General features: G+C 37.4%; 1 protein-coding gene across 1 annotated transcript in view; it reads left to right on the top strand.

The window, feature by feature from the left end:
- Window positions 1–20,607, top strand: part of LOC149255172 (uncharacterized) — a 112,885-nt gene extending 92,278 nt beyond the window's left edge. Inside the window, exons 4-7 of the mRNA XM_089460375.1 lie at window positions 17,377–17,433; window positions 18,281–18,316; window positions 18,434–19,738; window positions 19,835–20,607. Coding sequence (XP_089316501.1) covers window positions 17,377–17,433; window positions 18,281–18,316; window positions 18,434–19,738; window positions 19,835–20,398 — 1,962 coding nt within the window. The 3' untranslated portion in view covers window positions 20,399–20,607. The remainder of the gene's footprint in view (window positions 1–17,376; window positions 17,434–18,280; window positions 18,317–18,433; window positions 19,739–19,834) is intronic.
- The last annotated feature ends 2,532 nt before the right edge of the window (window positions 20,608–23,139 follow it).

The raw sequence follows: 23,139 nt of genomic DNA, 5'->3' as shown, positions 1-23,139 counted from the left end.
AAATCTCTATGTAAAACTGTCAAAATGTGAATTTGGTAGAACATCTTTGAATTATTTGGGTTATATTGTAGGGGGTGGTGAATTGAAGATAGATCCCTCTAAGGTCGAAGTCATTGTAAATTGGCCTAAGTCAGAGCATGCAAGTAGGTTAGCGTTTCAGATGGACGCGATGTGGTTATTAAAAAAAGTTTGAGTTCCAACAGGAAAGTGGGAAGTCGTATTTCGCGCGCCCTAAAGGTAGTAAACGGTTTTTCGAAAATTAACACGATTAACCTTAGCGGGCGACACGTAGCACGAGAAAACCACTTTTCTCGCACGCTCTCGATCTGATATCGGTTGTGCAAGATTTCACGCGAGATTGCACGACAACCGTTCGATTGGACGGGTTACATCGACGGTGGAGATCGTCCGGGTTAGTTGGTGAGCGGACGACGCGATAGCCGTTGGATCATGTGGGATTGATCGATGGTGGAGATTGGCCAAGCCAGTTGGCGAGCGGGTGACGTGATAGCCATCGGATCGGATGAGACTTGGTTGTCGGGATCTCCGCCGGAAAAAGGCTGGACAGTCGGGGTCAACCCCACGACCGTCGGACCTTTGATTTTATGTTATCGCATTATCCCACATTCACCGCAAATTGCAACTACATATGGTATATATTACCATATCACCAAAACAGAACGAATGATTATGGTTTTGGACCATTCCAAGGGGTCTGGAGGTCACAGTGGCCAGATATGGTCGAGTTTATACTCGTTTGACTCGAAATCTCGAGCTGAACACAGGGGTGATGTCCATTTTCTTATTTGAGACTTTGTTTTGGAGCTCATACTTGTAACAACAATTTGAAGACAAAATAAAGAGGTCAGCACTGGAAGCAAAAGGACCAGGAGACGTAGCCAGGAAGTCTGGTGAACTCCTTTATTAAATTTGGTTGTGTTGATGTGTTTGAATGTGTTTTCTAATTGTTTATGTGTTTATGTTATTCACAATCTTTTCGATCCGTTGCACTAAGTAACATAAGCAAATTTACACATAGTCTATAATACCTTTTTCATTAACGGATCATTGATGCTTTAGTTGATGATTGTAAGATGCTATTTGGTGCTATGGAATATCACTGGTGGGTGATTATGTTGTTCATGGTTAGCCTAACCTGACATTCATGCATCTCTTGATCTCTTTTTGTTATGACTTTGGCTTATGGTGGAGTTTATTAGGGTACTACTTCAGCTTTCATGGTACAAAACCTTTGTGAGGTATACTCCTTATTGGCACACATGTGGAGGTAAGTATATTATTACTTTAATGGTGCCACCCCCTTTCTACACCTTAGACCTTATCTTCATTGGAGCAAGACTATGCGATAGATCATAGAACACATTGAGGCACTTATAATGTTTTATTTGTCCATCTCCTCTCTATCCCATATATTAACCATCTAACCTTCTAATGAAGTGTTACTTTATACCTTGATGGGAACATAAATGAAAGTGGCCTTGTATTATTTGAATGAAGGGTAGATATGTTGACAAAACTAAAGGTTATTGCCCCCTTCATTCAGATACCAATGCAACCTAAGGCAGTTGTGCACCTTATCTTGCTGTTGTTTATAAAATTATTCTACCAACTTAACTCCATTTTTAGACTAAGGGGCACGATCAAAGATCATGCCCCCTCATGTAATGGCTCTTGGGCTATATTAAAGCTTGAGTCCTCATTCACTGTAATCACCATTGAGTTATTAATAAAATATATATGTTTATGTTTGAGTTTTTATACTCCATTTGGTATTAGAGTGGGTTTATGGCTCTCGGCAAAAATTCTCACTGCACAGTTCACTGCTCCACGCCGCATCATCCTTCTCCATCGTACTCGTCTCATTGTTTCTAGTCGCTTGTTCCCAGCCGCCGACTGTTCTGTCCATTCGACACCCTGTTTCCTTCATACTATCACCATTCGCTGTTCCTGTACGTTGTGCCACTATTTTTCCGTCGTGTCCCTAGTTTTTTGTGCCGCAGTCCAACATCGATACCCGATACTTTGTACCTTGGCTCCGCTATCTTCCGCTCATAAAAGCCAAAACCCATCGCGCTCATCCCCCGTCACTGTTCCGACAACACCCGAAACCGACTGCCTATTCACCTCATCATGCCACCATCTCTGGCTTCGGCCCGGACGCGCATCCGCTGTTCTACTCGAGCCTCCGACTGCCATGACCATCATTTTCCATTCGGTCAGCACGTAGTGTTTTTAAAATTTATTTAGACTAAGGTTATAATTATATAGTTAGTCTAATAGTTTTTAAATAATTATATTGTTTATAATTATTTAGTTAAAAAAAAGTTTAAAAATAAATAAATAATAATTATATAAAAATAAATAAATAAATAAAAAATATGTCTATAAATTTATAATATATATATATATATATATATATAGAGAGAGAGAGAGAGAGAGAGAGAGAGAGAGAGGTTAAAGTTGGATAAATATACACCACCATATACCCGTTCAATGTCGTCGTCAATGTCAATGGTTGATTTTAATAAAAAATTGATAAATCTGGAGACTAAAGTAACTGGACATGCCAAAAAAATCGAGGAGCTCTAGGATACAACCAAGAGAATAGAAAGTCAGCTCGCGCAGAACCATAACAAATTTAAAAAGGATCATGCAATCCTTTCAAATAAGGTGGATCTAAATCATAATCAAGCAATGGTGATGTTGACCTGTATTTGTGACAAGTTGAAGATTACACCCGATCAAATACCCAAAATAATGAAGGTACTCAACATCTCAATTTGTCAGATACATCAAACTCGTCAGACTCACATGAGAAACCCGAGTCTCCAAAAGCATCATCCATACCCCATCAACAAAATAGTAACATGAATTTTCAAAATATGCAACTCTGGAATCAATACTCAAATATGCAGTTCGCGAATCAATACCCCTTCTTCACTCCACCAGTTACTACATATCAACGAAGAGAAAAACTTGAGCTCTCCAAATTTGATGGTAACGAGAAGTGTAGTGTTGCATGGTTCAATAAAGTAGAAGAATATTTTGAGGTTTACAGTATTGACAATGATGATGAAAAGATCAGGCATGTGTCCATGCAAATGGGAGGCGAAGCATATAATTGGTATATGTGGTGGAAAAAGACGACACTTGCTATCAGTGGGAAGAAATTCAAAAATGCATTCTTTAAGAGGTTCCAAGGTGTCAAGGAAGAAAAGTTCTTCTCAGCACTCAACAGACTGCAACAAAAAGGAGATGTGGACGAATACACTTGAGAATGGGAAACTTTAGCTACACGAGTACCTGGATTATCAGAAACTTGTCTCATTTAGTCATACATCATGGGACTTAAATCCCATCTCCAGGCCGAGCTTGAGCTTCATGACATCACTTCTATAGAAGTAGCAAGACAGAAGGCAAAAGAAGCTGAAAAGAAGCAGGAAAAGATGCAGTGGCCAAAAGTTGAAAGAGTATATTTGAGACGAAGATTTCCCAAAATTGTGAACACGGATAATACAAAATATGTTCCACCACATCTTCGTGAAGGAGAAAAATCTAACTTGGAAATGCAAAAAATGAAAGAAGGCAAGTGCAAACGTTGTGGCGAAAAATGGGACCCTAAACATAGATGTGCTAAGGGAAAAGAAACCAAGAACCTATATAAGTGTGAAGCAACTAATGATTCAGACAATAATCACCATTGAGTTATTAATAAAATATATATGTTTTTGTCTGAGTTTTTATACTCCACTTGCCCACAAGTACAATGTTAAAGGCCATGATATGGGGTCAACACATTTTAGTTGTGGCCAAATTGTTCAAATGAAGCAACCTTGTATTGGGGTCATCCGTCCTCATTCACACTCAAAACATTATAGCATGGAAATTGTGTGGAGACACCTTGTAATATTTCTTTGTGTCTCCATTTCGTGGGTTCTAATTTACCATCAGAAGGGGATGTCCTATCGCATGGGTCAAATTCTATAGAGTTGCCTTTGGTTTGACACATATGTGAAGTCTGTGGTATGGAGTCATTTGAGCCAAGTGTAATGTGAATCCATTGCTTTTATATGTAACCACCTTTTGAAGACAAGGTTGCATGTGATTAGTAAGCATGGGGAAGTCTACTCACATAAATTGTGAAAGCTAATACATGCCTTGCATTGATTGTTTATGTGGCTCAAGGTGAGACTGGCCAATTTTAATGATAGAGGCATCCCATGATTTATGGAGGATATATGGAAGTTTAACATTATTCAAGCCACCTTCAATGTCTTGGTCATAGAGACTGTTACCGCAAAATCCAAAGCAAAGCCTCACTAAACAACATAGATTGAGAGCAACAGTGGGAGAGTTACCACTGTCACATCCACAATTACTCCCCTCGTTTCTGTGGTTGGACACAATCCACTGCAAGGAGGCTTCCCTACTAGATCTTAGGGATCAAGTAACACAAATAGACTTAGGCTAAATGCCTCCTAAGGGTTCTACACCATGATTTCCCCCAAGGATAAGTACAATGATTAGGGTTTTGGATGATTTATGGTATAATTCCAAGTAGACAAGTTCAAGAGTTCCTATGGTTCAATCTAGAAGGCTTAAGTTAACCAATGGAGGCTCAAATGGGTTCCCAAATACATGCAATCAAGAAATTACAATTGGCTATTGTAAATTAGGGTTTTAACCAACAAATTTACATCATGCAAATAACATTATAACAACAACAAAATTTAGCCTTAGAATCTATGATAAACAAGTGCAAAATTAGTGCTAAATAACGAATAAATAGAGGAAATAATTACAGCGATTTTCAATGAATGAAAACACATATAACAACACAATAAGTCCTTGATGTTAGCCCTAAATTGTGTCTGAAAACTGCATAAAAATGGTATTTTTACTTTTCCAAATAAATGCATACAAGTCTAACTCTGATGAAAATAATGTTGAAATGGATGATTTTGATGTAATATAGTCATAATTTATTCTAGAAAATATAATATAAAAATATTTAGGGTTTTTGAATGATTAGCACAGGGGATAAGACTGGAGCCTTTCTCAATCTAGGACTAGTGGAGTCCATGAGTAAAAATCTATGGAAGAAAAGAGATGGATGTGGTTTCAAAGAAATTGAGGAAGACAAATCTGTGTTATTCAACTTTTTAACCCTAGTGTCCTCTTCTCTTCATTGGAGATTGAAAGGGAAGGAGCTAAACCTTGGTCACCTCAATAGAAACTTGATGAAAATCATTTGCAAGGAGATTTTAGAGCAATAAAACATTAACAGAACCCTGGTGAAATTTTCATTAAATCCTAATTCATCAACAAGAACAAGATGGAAGAAGATACATACATTAACATAGCACATATCATCAAAGAATTTACCAATAATCATCCAAGAGAGAACCATCTGCAAAACATCCTTCATAAGAAGTTTGTTGCACTAGTGCTCCATAGTGCATAAGAGAGAAAAGATCAATTAGCTAGTGCCATTTATCTCCAAGTGTGACAATTATCCAAGGAAAATCAACTTCCCTCTATTTATGTTGGGCTAACTGAGTTGATTTCCCCTAATTTAGCCTAAAAGCCCTAAAATAATAATAAATCACGATTACAAGTTGGAGAGGTCATAAACTGATCCCCGAAAGATAGCTAAATAAATGATGTAACATAAAAAAATGCCTCAATTAACCCACACTTGCAAGTTAAATTTCCTTCAAGGGTGACGTCATTCTCCAAAAGGAGCGTCTCTCTTTGAAAAGTGCAATAAATGGCTCTAATGGGTGCATCTCATCCCAAAGGTCATGTGTCCTCATGAAATGGATGCATAATAGCAAGGCCCCCTCAACCTAATGTGATCCATAAAAGTGCCCATGTCAGCCTTCCAAGTATCAAGAAGGGGATGTCATAATGTTAGGGCATGATGTCATCATCGAGGGGATGGTACACTATTCTCCATGAGAGATCATAAATTTCATCCATCCTACAAATCAACCTCATTACCAAGATGTCAACTCATTCAGGATCTAGGGAAGTAATTAATCCACAGGCCCAAGGTTTTTCATTTGCAGCTCCTTTTGACTTGATAGGGTTTTAATCCCAAACCCTAATGCTTATTCTTCATCGGTCATTCTCGCATTCTTCATCATTTTTAACAATGGGAATCCTAGGGCTTTACAAACCCTAGGACTTTCTTGTTCAAACCCTTAGAGATCTGCAAGTCTTCAGCCAAAACATGAAACCAAAAACAATCCTTTCAATTTGGAGACTTATAGTGGAGCTATAGGTCGGCTATTTAGCAATGAGTATCGTCCTTCTTCTGCTCGAATATTTATATGAGGCACTGTATTTGAGGTTCTTGACTTCAAGTAGTATTCCTATACTCAACTTTCTTTCTTCCACACAATTCATGTAATTGAATTCCTCAGAGATGTAAGGCAACTTGGAGCCTAGACTTGTCACAAATCCTGCATGCTACAATCATTGCCCATGATAGACTTGGTTCTTTTTGTTAATGCAACAGGCAAAATTTTGGCCATAGGAGCACATCCTCAAAGATGACTATAATTCCTTTTGGAATACACCGATCACATATTATTGAAATTACTACCATATTGACATATACCATCACTGTGGGATATACCTAGTCCCATATACTGTCCAAGTTTCATTATCATATCAAATTACTGTCAAGTCAATCAATGTTGCATCATACCACTGACATATCAAACATATGTTCGAGAACTTATACAAGAGTATATATCATCAAAATCACACCCAAATTGTACATATTCCGATCACTGTTACTCATGCAAGCATTGCGTACCTACTATACATTACATACCTCTCAATTTATATTAAATGTGTCTCTCGTAGCATGTCCTAGATGTACTGTAACAATTTGGATGGATTGTAACAGCTCAGATCTTGACAGGGTAAAACTCAGGTCACAATCATATTACTATCTGCCATGTCATACATACAATCTGCCATATCATACACACTGTTTACCATGTCATACATACCAAGGGTGTCTGCCATGTCATATATACACTGTTTGCCATACTGTCTGCGATGTCATACATACCAAGGGTGTCTTCCATGTCATATACACTATCTGCCAAGTCTTCTCTACGAATCGCTGTTAATGACATACATATTATAAGGGTGTACTGAGACTCGCATCATTATTTAGCAATTGTTATAGCAACTTTGGATCATGTACCTTGCTACAACATACTCACATACATACTCCAGTGTACTTCACATCATATACTGTCATACTTTAGGAGATGGCTTCGATTATCACATACATACTATGTTGTACATGCTATACGCAATATATACTAGTGTTGAGAACATCTCGATAACATCCCGATTTTATCTTGAAATCACGATTTTTTGGCCTAGCTGATGTTTGCCGATTTTTACAGATATTTTTATTGATCTTAATTTTGCCTATGTTTGCTGATTTTTACCAATATTTTCCCGATTTTTACGATTTTTTGGTTTTCCGGACCCTTGCCGATTTTATCCCGATGCCGATGTTCGCAACATTGATATATACTCTTTGCAATTTGAGCACTCCATATAACATACCTTTGTCACTAGATCATGTAAACTATGTAATGCATGGATCAAGCAATTGTAGCATTTTTCACCTCAGAACAACTCGGATCTTACAACAACATACTCACTGTAACATCTGGCAACTTTGAAGTATACTTTTTAACAACCCTAGTATCTGACTCAGATCATTTTGAAGGATCAGGCACAGATTACAGATATCAGTCTCGGATCTTCTCGGACCACAAGCAAGCAAGGTTCTCCAAATAATTCGAATAAGGGGCACAGACCTTAGAGCCTCTGAACTTTGTTCTTTGGATCTAATCAGTAGTATAGGATTTGAACTTAGATCAGGTTTTAGAAGAGATGGAGAATGAAGGTCATCTTCATTTGTTTACCCTTCAATTGCCTTGGAGACCTTGCCACAGAGCTCACAGGTAGTTCATGAATTGCTATAGGAGGCTCGCATAGAGAATAGGCCAGTATCATGTCACAGGGCATTCACTTTCTTCAGAGAGACAATGCCTCAGGTCTGCAAGCGTATCGATGCCATTTAGGAAAAGTTGTCCTTCTCTCGACAGCCACTACAAAAGGATTTTGGCCCTTCTCATGTAGTCATATAAATGCTTCAAATTATTTTCCATGTAAGAGCCTCGGATCTCTACTGTGGCTTGGACTAGAACCTCAGACCTTCGTAATGCTATAGAATAGAAATTCGGAGGTCTGAAACTGAAGGGTAATAGTATGCCTGTACAAGAATTTTGACTGTCCCTCCATAGAAGTACCCTTCTCAAACTCAAATTGATCTTGGCTTATAACTAGGCTATACTACTCTTGAATCCAACTTCGCTCTGATACCATGTTGAAATTCTATTGTTGCAATGACTAGAATAGTTTTTCACAATTGATAACTACTTCTATTGATGCAAACAGTTCCTTCTTTATACTTTAATCAACAAGTAGCTATACATGAAAAATTTCAACCATTAATTCTTCAACAAGAGCAGTAAATAAAGATCATAGTAGACAATGAACAGTAGACAATAAACAAGAGACAAGAGACACCAAGATTAGGCTCATTGCCAGGACAAAACCCACAAGGGGGAAATGAGAGAGAGGTTTTGTCCATCAAAGTTATATCAAAATTGTTCCAACAAATCCAAAAACAGTCTTCAATGAAATACCAGTCAAATTCTGCCAATAGTAAGAGAGATAATCAACTTTTGTCCAATGAATAAGGTTTGCACAAAGATGCCAAAATTATGGTTTGAGATCCTTGTCACAAGAGGCCGAAAATAGTCCTGAAATGTCCACAGAAGCTCGGCCCAAATTTACTGTCAAAAAACCTCGGTCAACCCAAGTCAACGTCTTGCAAAAGAACGAAATCACAGTCCCAAGAATCAACAAACTTTTAAGAGGTATTCAGCTTTCAAAGAGATTAGGTTTGCAGTGGAATGAATGTGAATAAACCCAAGCCAAACTTCAATGTAGATACCAAAAGAAAGTCAACACAACTGTAATAGTCCTCTTTCCGTCCTTTGCATGTGTGGTATTACTTGTCTAATTGCAGATCGAATGCTTGATGAGTTGGTTGGCCGAAATGAGTGCCAAAGAGCTCATATATATAGGCGTCATGTGTGGGCTAATTAGCCCTAATGGGGCCAACATGAAGATCCCTTTGGAGCCGACTTGTAGGTCTGTTTGGGCCAACTTGTAGATGACACAAATTAATTTCTTCTTTATTTTTTTGCAATGAAAAATGCCGAGTATAGCTACATTATTTTTCAATAGTTAGGATTTTTCACTATAACTTATTGTTTTGGATCTTTGAGACCGTGAAATTTTGAGGAGATGGAGGTGAGATCTCTGGGTACATGTGGTCAAAATTTCAGACATTGATACGTTATACTTTCTGAGATATGCCATGTGGAAGTTCGGGTTCCTGAATGCTCCTAAAATCAGTTTCAAACAGATCAGTTTTGTAATTTCGCTATGGCTTATTTTTAGGTTGTTTCGGACTACGAAATTTTGAGGAGATGGAGGCGAGATCTATGGGTGCATGCAGTCAAAATTTCAGAATTTGGTTCGCTATACTTCTAGAGATATGCTTTGTGGAATTTAGTGTTTTTGTATGGTCCTAAAATCAATGTCAAACAAGTCACTTTGACGTTTTTGCTATAACTTTGTTTTTGGGACTCTTTTCAGACTGTGAAATTTTCAAAGCCCTGAGAAGACATACAAATGTCCCTGTAATGTTCCAAATTGAAATTTATAGCAAATAACATAGTCATGTACAAGGAAGCAACAACAATAAACAAATTCCAAACATGCACATCAAAATACACAAGAAATTGAGCCAAACAACTGAGCCATTTTATTAATATAGAAATTTGAGTACATAAATGGCAAGGAATGATAGAACCTAGGCTTGCTAATGCAAGCATGCAATACCTAGGTGAATATCTAAGCAAACTCCAATTGAAATGGCTCAATTAGTCCCAACCAGTGTTGCGGGGGAGCGCCCCCCTTGATCCGGCTCCCAATCCGCGCTTCGGGCGGGAGCGACTCGGGAGCGGGTCGGGAGTGCAGCGATTTTGGGAGTGTGTTTCCTAAAAAAAATTTACGCTCCCTACCATTTTCCAATTTGAACTAGGGAGCGTCGCTCCGGGAGCGATTTTTCCAACCCGGGAGCGGTCGGGGAGTGATCGCTCCCGACCGCTCCCGGCGGCAGTGAGCGACGCCCGCAGAAAAAAAAAGTGACAGCCGACCAGGAAAAAAAATCCGATGGCGAGGAAAATAAAGGGAGGGAGGGAGGGAGGGAAGGGAAAGGAGGGGGTAATATAAATAAACCCTCTCCCTCATATTCATTTCATTTTACATTTGAGAGAGTGAGAGTGAGAGAGAGAGCAAGAGAGTGAGAGAGCAAGAGAGAGCTAGGAGCAAGGAGAGGCATCCAAAGGGAGATTGAAGAGCTTGCAAGGGGAGATTGGAGGCCAAAGAGGTAGGCTCTACACTCTATTCTAGCAATTTTTTTTTAATGTTCATTCTTCAATAAATAAATAAATAATTTTTTTCTCTATTTCCCATTTCATTTTTTTGAATATTCAAAACTTCAAATTTCAAACATCATGGTCATATTTCTTGGCATTTTCTTCTTCTTGGTTCATTTTTTGGTTATTATGGTGTTGGAGAGTAGAAAAAGGAGGGGTGAAAATGAAGAAGGGGATGAAGAAGTGGGTTATAGTGGATATGATGAAAACCCCGGAGAGGAGTACCTTGGTGAGGAGGAGCTGGAGGAGAGTGAACATGAGTCAGCTCAAAAAACTAAACAAGACCAAACCCCATTGTGGAAATATGTTAATAGGTCTGAAGCAGGGAAAGGGGGTGGAACCACTAAATTTCATTGCCCCCATTGCAACAATAATTACACAGGTTCATACACTCGTGCCAGAAAGCACCTCTGCGGGAAAAGGCCATGGGATGGAGATAAACAAATAGGAATCAAAACTTGTACAATTGTGTCAATAGCAGATAGAGCCAAATACACGAGGGAAGAGGAGGAAGCCCAATACAAATCTAAAAAATCAAAGGGTTTCTTTGAACCAAGCTCACAATCACATGCACAAAAAACTCCTTCAACATCCTCCCATGACAGTGGATATGGAGGCACAAGGTCACCAAGTAGGCATAGAACCATATCAGATTTCTTTGATGAACGGTGTAGGAATGATGTGGATTCAAAAGTTTACAGGTTTCTCTATGCATGTGGGATACCATTCAATGTTCTTTGCTCACCTTATTGGCATGAAATGGTTTCTGCCATAAATGATGCCCCTAAAGGATACAAGAGCCCTGGGTATGACAAGGCTAGAACCGTTGGACTTGATCATGAAAAAGCAAAAATATCACATTCTTTGAGTAGAATGACAAATTCTTGGACTGACCATGGGGTGTCCATTGTATCTGATGGATGGACAAATGTAAAAGGCAAGCCATTGATAAGTGTTCTTGCTGTGTCTGTTAGTGGTGCCATCTTTCTTTCAGCATATGATTACTCAGACAACTTCAAGACCGACATCAACATTGCAGAACCATTACTTGAAACAATTGAACGTATTGGGCCATACAATGTCATCCAAGTCATCACTGATAATGCTCCTAATTGTAAGGCAGCGGAAGCAATTATTGAGGATAAATACCCCAACATATTTTGGTCTGGGTGTTTGGTTCACACAATGAATCTTTTGATGCATGATATTGTTAAGAACAAAAACCAACAATACAAATGGATTGGTGATTTGTACAAGAGAGGGAAAGAAATGATAAAATTTATTACAAATCATAGCAATACCCATGGCCTTTTCCGCAGTCACTCAAGATTGGAGTTGTTGAAGATTGCGGGGACTAGATTTGGTAGCTATTACCTCACCTTCAGGCACCTTTTGAAGGTAAGAGAATCATTGGCTAGCATGGTATCAAGTCCACACTGGCAGGTATTAAAGGAAAGGGCTACAAATGCAGCTGACAGACAAGGTTTTGAACAGGTGGAGGAGATCGCTCTTGATGGTATGTTTTGGGCACGTGTGAGGCAAGTATTGAAATTCACCAAGCCCATTTATCACATGATTCTGTTTGTAGATACAAATAAACCAGTGATTGGGGAGGTGTATGAGCAGATGGATACCATGTTGGGGCAAATAAAAGATATTGTTCATAAAGATGATCCCAACTTGTATACACTGATTCACAATTGTGTGTGTACATGGTGGGATAAACTTAATGTTCCACTACATGCCTTGGTGTATATCCTTACGCCAAAATACTACTCTGCATCTTGGTTGGGCCAACCTGCACCAGGGGGTGGGGTTAGGGTCAAACCCCATATAGATGAAGAGGTATCCACAGGATATTTGCAAGAATTAGACAAGTTGATACCTGACAAGGAGGATTGTGCTAGTCTGCGTCTTGAATTAGGAAGATACTTCAGTTGCACTGGTTTGTTTGGTTCCTTCCATGCAATGGAAGATAGAGACAGATTTGATGCTCTCACATGGTGGGAAGCATATGGCAGCCAGGGACTTTTGCCAAAATTGGCAAAAAAATTTCTCTCACGGGTTGTAAATACTTCTTCTGCAGAGAGGTGTTGGAGCACCTACAACTTCATACATAATGTGAGAAGAAACAGACTCAATTAAACTAGGCAGAAAGCTTGGTTTATGTGCACTACAACTTGAGGTTGTTGAGTCATTACTGTGATCAGGCTTATGATGATCCAACATATAAAATTTGGGACAACCACCCAAAGGATGATAATTTGGAGGATGGTACTATACATCTTGAAGAACTGGAAGCAGAACTTATGAGAGAGGAAGATGAAGCAACAACCATGCCACCTCCACCATCCAGTAGCAGTGCTCGAGTTCCGAGTCTTGTTCCTTTGCTATCGCCGCCTCCATCTACACCCTCACGTGGAGGGCATGTGCTTTCTGGTTTTGGTTGTGGGTCTGTGCGGGAGGAGACTCCTAGAAGACCACCACGACTTGCTCAGAAATTAGACATTTCTTGTGGGAAGGGCCACATGAAGTAGTAGATAATAGATTTACTAGTCTTTTCTAGTTTCTAGTAGTTTTCATAACTGTTGACTCTTTCATATTTATTATGATATTTTTTGTAAAAAATATATGACAATTTAAGTTTGAAGTTTGAAGTTGGCAATTATAACTCACTGGTAATGAATTGTGAATATGATGCTTCGTGAAAGTTGTTCATTTCATTTCATGTTAGATATTATTTGTTGTAATGGTTAAACTTAGCTTACAAGTACAACTTTGGTGATCAATGATGATAAATGCTATATATTGAATTTTCAATTTTGAAAGCTTGAAGTTGAAACTTTAAGATTGATGAATCATGATTCATGAGACTCAACATGTTGTATGTTACTAACTTGTGGACGTGGTTGATGAAGATTATAACTTTTAGATGATTGTTGTTATATGGTTCAATGATCAATCTTTGTTTGTTTGTTTGTTTTTTTTAAAATCTAATTCATCATTCTACATGTTTTTGTTGACATATATGTATCAAAAAGTAAAATATATATATATTGTATAAAAAACGCTCTAGGATTCGCTCCCAAACTGGGAGCTTTTGAAAATGTCGCTCCCGCAACCGTTTTTGCTCCCGCTCCCAAGTAACACTGGTCCCAACGCACTGCCCAAATTTTTTTGTTATTGTTGTTGGAGGTGAATTGTGATTTATACCATCAAATTTGCTCCAAAAATTAGGCAAAATTAACTGGAGGCTTCTCTCACCCAAATCTACCAAACCCAGAAAATTCTTGGGCTAATTCTAGCTGACCTGGAAAGCCCCAAAATGTGCAAATTACCTAGAAAATAATATTGTTGCTACTATTGTTGTTAGATAAGAAACTGAAATTTTGACCCCAATAATGCTTGGATCGACCTGAGATTGTAGCCACAGACTCCCCTCCTATAAACCAGTAAAACCCAGAAAAAGTTTGGCCTAACTCCAAGCCAAAATTGAACCCACAATATGCCCTACTATAAGAATGTACGATTTTGGCCCAAATATTACCCGGAAAATTCTATAAAATTAGCTATAGGCTTCTCACACACCAACCAACAAAACCCAGAAATCGTTTGGGCTGATTCCAGTTGCTCCCAAATGCCCAAAATAGAGCAAATCTCCCAACTACATAGTTTTGCACCCAACCAAAGAGAAACTGTTGAGAAATGATAAACTCTCCTGCAAATGGCTGAGAAATTGTGCACAAATATCCTTCAACAAATAGCTATCACTCCCAACTAAAAACCCCCAGCAAATATCAACACCAAACACCAACAAAAAACTTTGTTCTCCAACCCCTGCACATGCTCTATAAGAGAAAATTCGGCCCAGTTAAAAGATACAGGAACATCTCTGAAAAATGGTCCTAAACTCCTCTAACTAGTAGAAAATCTCTTGCAAATACTTGAAACCTGCAATAGAAAGATGATGCTCCAAATAACCTTTGGAGTTTGTCTTTTGCGTCCAGAAATAATGAATTTCTAAGTGAATATTCTGTAATAAACTCCCAAATTCTCTCCTAGGGTGAGACTCGAAGTTCACCGAAGGTAGAGGTGGAGTTTCCGCTTGGAAATTCCTTGTGCTAAACAACACTAGTTGACTTGGCTAAGTAGCTCAAACAAACTCCAAAATTAGAAATGAAATGCCAAAATAGAATCCCCAAAATGAGGCTCTAGCCTTCCTTTTATTGTTGCTTTCCCTTCCTCATACCATGGTTCGATTTCTCTCACACTATGCTTTGATACCATGGTTTGATTTTTCCCATGGTTCGATTTCCATTCTTGGTAATCTCCACAACTTACCTTCACTTTAATTTTTCTTCTTTTCCTAAGTCCCAACCATTGCCTTTTCTCCAAAATTTATTTAATACCTCCACAACTTATTTCTCCTAATTTAAATTATCTAAAAATATTTATTATTCACCAAAATTGCAAAATTGAGAATTTCCCTTAGCAAAATTATTAATTGGGGACATTATAGTACGTTAGGTAAAAATTTCAGAATCATATTTGCGAAATTGGATACATGACATGTACAAGTTCTTGGGTAGAGGTCAAAAACAATCTTTGGGAGAGTTACCATAAATTTCATTTAGAGATTCAAATTTCGGTCAAACCTGGTGAAGGCAAAAGTAGTGAGTAGACTTGGTTAAGGCAAAAGCAACAAGCAAACCTAGTGAAGGTAGAAGTAGCAAGCAGGCTTGGTGAAGGTAGTGTGAATGCTATCATCTTTTGAAGAAGTTATATGCACTAAAGAAGAGTTGTAATTGAGGGTTGTTGCTCAAACAAAGAGATTGGTATCTCTTGCTAAGTTGGTGTTTAGTGGTGGGGATCGGTGTCTCTAGTAGGTTTGTGCCTATGAATATTTGCGGTAGTGGGGATTGGTGTTTCTTGTGCCTACGAAGATCTATAAGAGTAGGTTGGTGCCTACAGAGAATTATAAAGATAAGTTTTATTGTTTTCTGTTGAAAGGGTTTCCACATAAATCTTGTGTTCCATGTTCTATATTAATAGATCTCATATGTGATTGTTTTCTTATGGTTGATGAATGTTTGAATAAGTGAAAAAATTGTCTTATATTGATCCCCCCTCTTAGTATAAGCGTGTGCTCAACAACTTTGATGTTTTTGAATTTTGTTTCTAGATATGAATCATTGTCATTGCCATTTAGCTATATTTGCCCTTATATACTATATACATGAGCAAACTTTTCTTATTTGGTGGCTAAGGGTTTGTATTTACATTTTTTAATTAAAATTTGCATATTTTTTTGTACTTTTTAGTCAATCAATTCTTCATCCTAGTTTTTTGACTGGTCATATTGGAGTCCTGGTTAGATCCTTGGTTGGTTTCAATTGATTATAACTTTGGGTGATCTGACTCAAATTTAAGCAACGCGAATCAACACACAATTGACCAAGTTGAATCTCGAGGCTATGTGGCCAATGACATCGAATGTAGTTAGGGCACATAATGAGACCATCCTACAATAGTAAAAATTGCCCATAATAGAATGCCATTTTTGGAGAAAGAGCTCGAGAAGGGGACTTCCATGTGATTAGTATTCACTACGTTGACCACCTTGTTGATCTCTTCTTTTAGAGGGAAGAGGTGATGAGCAGTGTCCACGGTCTCCTTGAAGTGAGGGAAATGCTCAATATAAGTTCTAATGGAATAAAGGAGTTAAGAAGCTTCCGAGAACCAACACTCTTTATGTATAGAGAGGCCTAAGGAGTTAATCTCCTCCAAAGAGAAGAAACATGATTTTCTTGGGAGCACTATTTTGGGGGTAGCAGTAAATTGGTGCTTGGCTTGATGAATTGATCTATTGTTTAGATTATTTGATTCCATTTTCAACAAACTAATCCCCTACTAGGCTACTTCTTTCAAAAAAACTTTGGATATACACATGTTAGATGAAGTCATTAGCCTGGTCATTCAACAATGTGCTTGAAATGGTTATGCTCTCTACTTGGTACTCTAATGGAGGGAATGCAATGTAGTATAATAGATTAGAATGGGATTTTATTAAGGTGTCCATGAGGCCAACTCGCCTATGGGATAAAACAACTTAAATCTCGTTGCAACATTACTTTTAAAAATGGAAGAAAAAAATAAATATGTGGAAGAGATCGTATCCCTTATGTGAATATCTGAAAGTGTTACGTTACTCATTTGGATCTGACCCCCAAAGGTGGGTCATCTATTCCTATTATTTGTCTCCCAACTTCTCATGTGCATTATCCTTGTGGTGCTCTTTTCCCTGTCCTCTACTCGGGTCTCCCCAAATGCTGCTTCCCAACTTTTGTTTTTTAATGCTGCTACCTTCCTTATGTGGGAGAGAGGCAAGTAAAACTTTAGGCCTGAAGAAATAGGCTTCACAACCAACCCTTGGAGTTAATGAAAGGTGGGGAATCATACAGCCCCAGGAGAGGCATTCGTATTTGTTCTGGACAAAATTTTCTTATCTAGATTTAATGAATCATAGGAATGGAGTGTGGCTTCCTTAGTTTTGATCTTATTTGTGAAGTTTTTTATAATCTTTTCTGCAATATGAAATATATCTGATGTTTTACTTCTGAAGTGAAATGGGGAATTTTCTTTGTTGCTTTTGACTCATAAGTTACTGAGCAACTAAACCAGACAGGTTTTGGTGCTATTGTTCTCATAATTAAATTATCAATCATGATCCTATTTTCAGGTTTTGGAAAGCAGTAATCAAAAGGGGCAGTTCATTTCAGCAGATGAGCTACCAAGGGTGAGTCTTGTTTCAGACATCTGATTTCTCTAGAAATTTGAGGAATCTACCAGGCATTGATATTCTTGCATGATTTTAAAGAACCTACTGAAGCTAGAAGCTCTTTCTTTTTCTGTTTCTTTTATGATTTATGATGGATTTGCATGAAGCATTCCTTTGTTTTTTTAGCAATGTACTGTTTCTACAGTCCTATTAACCGTTCAGTGTTTATTACTGTACATTAATAAATATTTTATTTCATTTGTTTTAGCTATGAAGTTACACTTCAATTCTGAGCTAGTCTAAAATCATGCACATGTTTTGATGTAATGTTGGTTGACTTACATTTTTTAGCATCAATTTTTAATTTATATGTTTAAAATGGTTTAATGTATTATATGCTCAATGAATGTTTCAATTATACTTCAGTTTTTGTTAGTTTACAAAACTTTATCATATATCCTTTCATAAATATACACATTGGTTGATAAGTTAATATTGTTTGTCAATATCCATCCACCCTAACATAATTTAATACATACGATAATATATCATAACATTAGCAATGCAAAACTATATTGTTGGTAAAATACCACAAATACTTATTAATAATCAAGCTAAGATATGGCATAATATATTAATAATTATAGAATTAAACATTTTCAATTATAATCTTCTCTGTATTTTAGTTATCCCTGTAAGTCTATCCATTCAGGTTATGATTCTCGTGAATATTTAGCATGCCATACAGTTCTTGCATTTAGTTTTGCTGCATTTTACTCCTGTAAAAATCCTTTTCTTGTTTGGTCTAAACTGCTCTGTTGGATTGCTTTTTGTTAATCCATCATTTGATATATATATATTGCAGCTCATGGGACTGGCAATAAAGGAATCGTTGTCCCAGGTCAGTTTTATTTTCCAGAAAAGGAACCATATAGGTTTCATGTTTTATTCCTTAAACTATAATAGATGGAAGCAGAAATGCTGTGGCTGGAACTTAGGTGATGTTTTGCTTGTTCAGATCTTAGATACTGAAAGCAGACAGTTTGCAAATGACTTTGAAGCATCATTCAGAAGCACCTTCAACACAATGCGGCTAGTGAAGCAAGCAATCCGCGATAATGATAAGATATCATGTGATTCTGAAGGAAAGTGGAATGCAAACCCATTTGGGCAGATGGCTGATAGTTCATTACGTGGTTTTGTAACAGATGTCAATAGTCACAACATGGACGTAGAGTGTAAAACAACAAGGAGGAAAAAACGAAGTAAGAAACAATGTCAACTGCAGTCAGATGAAAAGGGGAAAATGCAAGAAAAAGTATGCAGTCTCGATACTGCATGTGAGCATGCATGGAAGACTGGAGATGAAAATGGATTACCCAGTTTACAGCAAGACTTTTCGAAGCAGCAGAGCTTCATGAAAGCTGAATCTCAGGTTGGTAGCAAGTTTTCAGAGGGAACTGAAAATTGCAAGGGCCAAGCCTCTGAAGATAACTATAAAGTTGTAGGTAGTGAGGGTGCAACCTCGCAAGTAACTCTTGCTGGTAATGTGCAGCAGAGTAATTTTGATCATGTGAAGTCCGAAGTAAATGTCCATAGTTGTGGTGCTGGTTCTGGGGAAATTGAAAGAAGTAACTCGGCTATTAAAGATGTGGAAGTGCAGGCTGCACAATGTCCAAAGTTTTTAATGGATAATTCCTTTTCTGTATTGACTGAAAAGACTACAGATACAGCAGAGGGTTCTGGAGAGAATAGTGTGTCTAATGTCAGAGCGGAAATACATGGGAATAAAGAAACATCAGGGATTCTAGAGGATTGTCAGAAGATTGTGTTACATGGACATCCACAATGCGAGGAAATCTCCGATAGACAACTGAGGAATTTTTCTGGCTCTTTACCTGAAGCAGCTATGTTATCTGTATTCTCAGATAGGACGGACATTTCTGATCGACAATTTCGGCAAAATGTTCTTAATGTATTTGATAAGTCTGTGAGGGAACAAGAAAGAAGCAACCAATTAAAATCACTCGAGCTCATGCAAAAAATGAAGCAATTAAAACTTGAAGAGGAACAACTTCATATTAATTCAGAGTCGAATATGTTGGCTAGGAACAAATTACAGTTTAACCATTCCAAAGCATTGTTTAAAGAGAGTGCATTCGTAGATGAAAAACAAAAGAGGGCATATGTTGAGCTTAGCAGACAATGTGCAGATGAATTGGCGGCGGGGATGATACTCATGCTCCTTGCTTTAGCCTACGGTGTTTCAAGATATTCACGCTCACTCCTTTCAGAAGCGATCACATCATGCCAAGCCACCAAGGTAATTTAGTTGATGTGTATAATATCAAGTCTCAAGATAAGTTGTATATTATTCTTTACATTTCTGTGATTGTTGTTTTGTTCCAATTGTGTGTAGGAATCACAAAAGTCTTCGTGGTTTTCCAACCCAATGGACACTGTAACAGGAAGATTCCGAACTATTGCATGCGAAATTATGGTAATATCCCGTATGCTAGCAGGTGCTGGTTTTGTTTCAGTGATCGTCTATTTATTATTCCGCCACACAGTCACAAGCTCTAGTCAGGCTAAGCCAGCAACGATTATCTTGGTTTTACTAGGAGGCTTATGTGGTTGGGCAGGCAAATTCTCTGTGGATAGCCTGGGAGGAAGTGGATTTCATTGGCTTGTACATTGGGAACTGCTTTGTATTCTGCATGCCTTTGCCAATTGTTTTACATCACATTTATTTTGTTTTCTGAATGGCCCGACTTCAAACTCTGGTAGGAGCAGTTTGACACCCTCATGGATTCGTAAGTTTGTTTTCCATGCTACACTAGTTTTAGTTCTTCCAGTGATGGCTGGACTTATTCCGTTTGCTTCTGTTAGGGATTGGACAAAGCATTTTTGTGATATGTTCAAGGATCACGTCCTTGAACCAGTGAGCATGTCTCTGGCATATGGTCCAAGACATTTTCTCTAGGTGTATTTCTGGAGCATTGTATTTTAGAGTGTATTTTAGGAACTGAACGCTGTCGTTAAGTCTGCAGCTAGCTGTGGATGTAAAAGCTTGTAAAGGAACACTTTCATCAACTGGCCACTTTTTTGTCATGATTCTGTGTACAGTCGTGCAAATCTTCTTAGTACAAGAAGCTGTTCTGTTCCATTTTTCTTGAGCAATAAGCAATCTCATATATTTATTGTAGCGCTCAACTCGAATTCGCTGAAAAGCTAAGTCTGATATCCATTACAAGGACACATGTTTCCATTTTAAGCCATGTGATCCAGTTAGTCATCATAATGTTCATGCATATGCATGAATATCTTGAGGATTAAGACATATAGGAAGGGTATAAATTTCCTGGGCACTCCTAAGTGTTGTGTTTTTTTTTTAAACTGCCCTTTTCAGGATATTTATTTTTACCTCTCATTTAAATATAATGATGTATTATGTACTTTTTGTTATGAATATAAGAGCAACTTTTGTTGTGAATATAAAGGTAGCCCATTCATAATATAAAATTATTATGAATTTGCATTTAAAATAACATCATATGATTTTGAATATATTTGAACTTTGACAAAACTTAACAGATTACCTTAGATTTAACAGCCTAGACATCATTCCAACTTCTTTTTATGCTTCATTCCCTCATAAATACAATCACTGTATATGAACAACCAAACGTTGAGCAGGAAGCATGCAATGATACCAAGATAGGTACAATTTATGGGAAGAGGAAAAGTGCTTAAAGCTGCAGTTCACATTCATATTAAATTCGCCATTCAAGAATCACACCCTAGCAGTAGGTAGAATTCCCAATATTTTCTCCCCTCAGTGGTAGCTATCCCAAGTTGCAATCATTATTTGTAGTTCATGGATACCATCCGCATTCTCGACATTTTGTGTATTTATATTTTAAAAAATATAACAAGGTGAATAGAAAAATGTAACTGTCAAAAGGAGTAAACTCAGGGCCCAATAAATCAAATGAATTATTAATTGTGTGAGGACTCGCATTCTCATGGCCATTATGTGAATCAACATGGTGTGGAATAAGGTACATTTGTACTGTTTCCCTAGTAAAAATTGTCATGTTTTAATTATGAGTAAAAATGATCCTCAAATTCAAGAGAAATTTTAGACTTTTTCATTTGAATATGCAATCAAAATTTGTGTGTTTTTTTCATGCAGCAGATATCTTCAGCCTTTCACACACCTACTTTGCTTTGACATGACTGATTGTTGAAATTTATTAAAATGATATCATTCATCCATACACATGTATTTACAAATACAAGTTTCATTGAATTGAAATGCATAGTAAATGTAATACACAGATATTTATACACTTAAATTTTCAGTTTGCCTTTTAATTTGACAGTTTAAGTGCACATCAAACATGCTGCAGTGTTAAAAAGGGCCCTCTCACGAAAAGTATATATATGGCTACTTGTAAATCTTCAATTTTAAATGCACATCAATGATGATGTGATAAAGAAGAATATGTAAACACCCATCAAATTTAATCGTTGCATAGAGGTTTGTTGTTTTTTTGTTCTATAGCAATATATATTTGTCATTGGCATAGTTTCTGCTGATTACAAATCATTAAACTTGACAAATGAATAGTAACTATTTTGAACACTAAGAGCTTAGGGATAGTCCCCTAATTCATGTTCTTGTTCATCGAATAATGAAAATATGTAATATTCATCATTAAATTAAACAATTAAAACTATATAATAAATGCATTAAATATGATATCAAGTTTTTAATTATTTATATAAGTTTTTAGATAAATTATTTAATTTATGTATCTATATATATATATATATATATAAATGATGAATTATATATCCTAAAGTTTATTTTCAATTTACAAGGTAATATATAAATTTATTTTAATATAATACATATGTAGTTAATTCTCATAGATAACACTAATAAGCTTAGTAGTAACAATGCTTAAAATTAAATGTATTAACAGTTGGCAATCTTAATGCATTAATAATTGACATTTTAGTTGGATGGTAGATTAATTGTTTTCTAGGTGGTTGGGCATCAACACCATGACGTAGGGCATGATTTCAATTGTTGCATCATTAGAAGACTATATGTAAGGTCCCTAGAGCCCATGCTCGATACACACCTAAGGAATATGTGATATCGCACGATACTCCACTAGTCAAAATGGACGTTCGAGGTGCTCAATCCATGATTTGGGTGCCATGCTGAGTTGCGATGTGATGAGCACAATTGCATGACACTACCGTGCCCATATCAACAGGTAAGGAATCATCTCATGCTACATCCATTGGTTAGCTGCACAACAATGTGCATAGGTCAATAAGAGTGATGTTGCGGTGGCCACAACCAAATTTGGGGTTTCCAATGTACAGCACGCGAGCGAGATGGTTAGATTGAGTTGGAATGAAGCGCAGACAAGACATTCGTTAAACGTGCGTGGCGTGCAAGAGATATGTCATCTTGATTAGTTATAATTTGACATGGACACAAAATGAATGGGCGTGTGTTGGCCCATTCCACCCAACCAATGCAACAATTGATGGGCACGTGCATCACATGTATATATTCAGAGTGGAGGAAATAAATCAATGGATAGCTCAGAGCACACAGACCACAGATTGTTCAGGCTGAGCGCGTGGTGAACTCCTCGTAGAGTTGACATGACAAAGAGCGTGAGGTGAAGGTTGTGCCCT

Source organism: Pinus tabuliformis, chromosome 7 (assembly GCF_031772625.1).
Source record: "Pinus tabuliformis cultivar Carrire ecotype Pingquan chromosome 7, CPIR1, whole genome shotgun sequence".
NCBI classification, from domain to species: Eukaryota; Viridiplantae; Streptophyta; class Pinopsida; order Pinales; family Pinaceae; genus Pinus; species Pinus tabuliformis.
The sequence above is the reverse complement of the archived record's forward strand: the minus strand, read 5'-3'. Positions and strand labels throughout refer to the sequence as shown.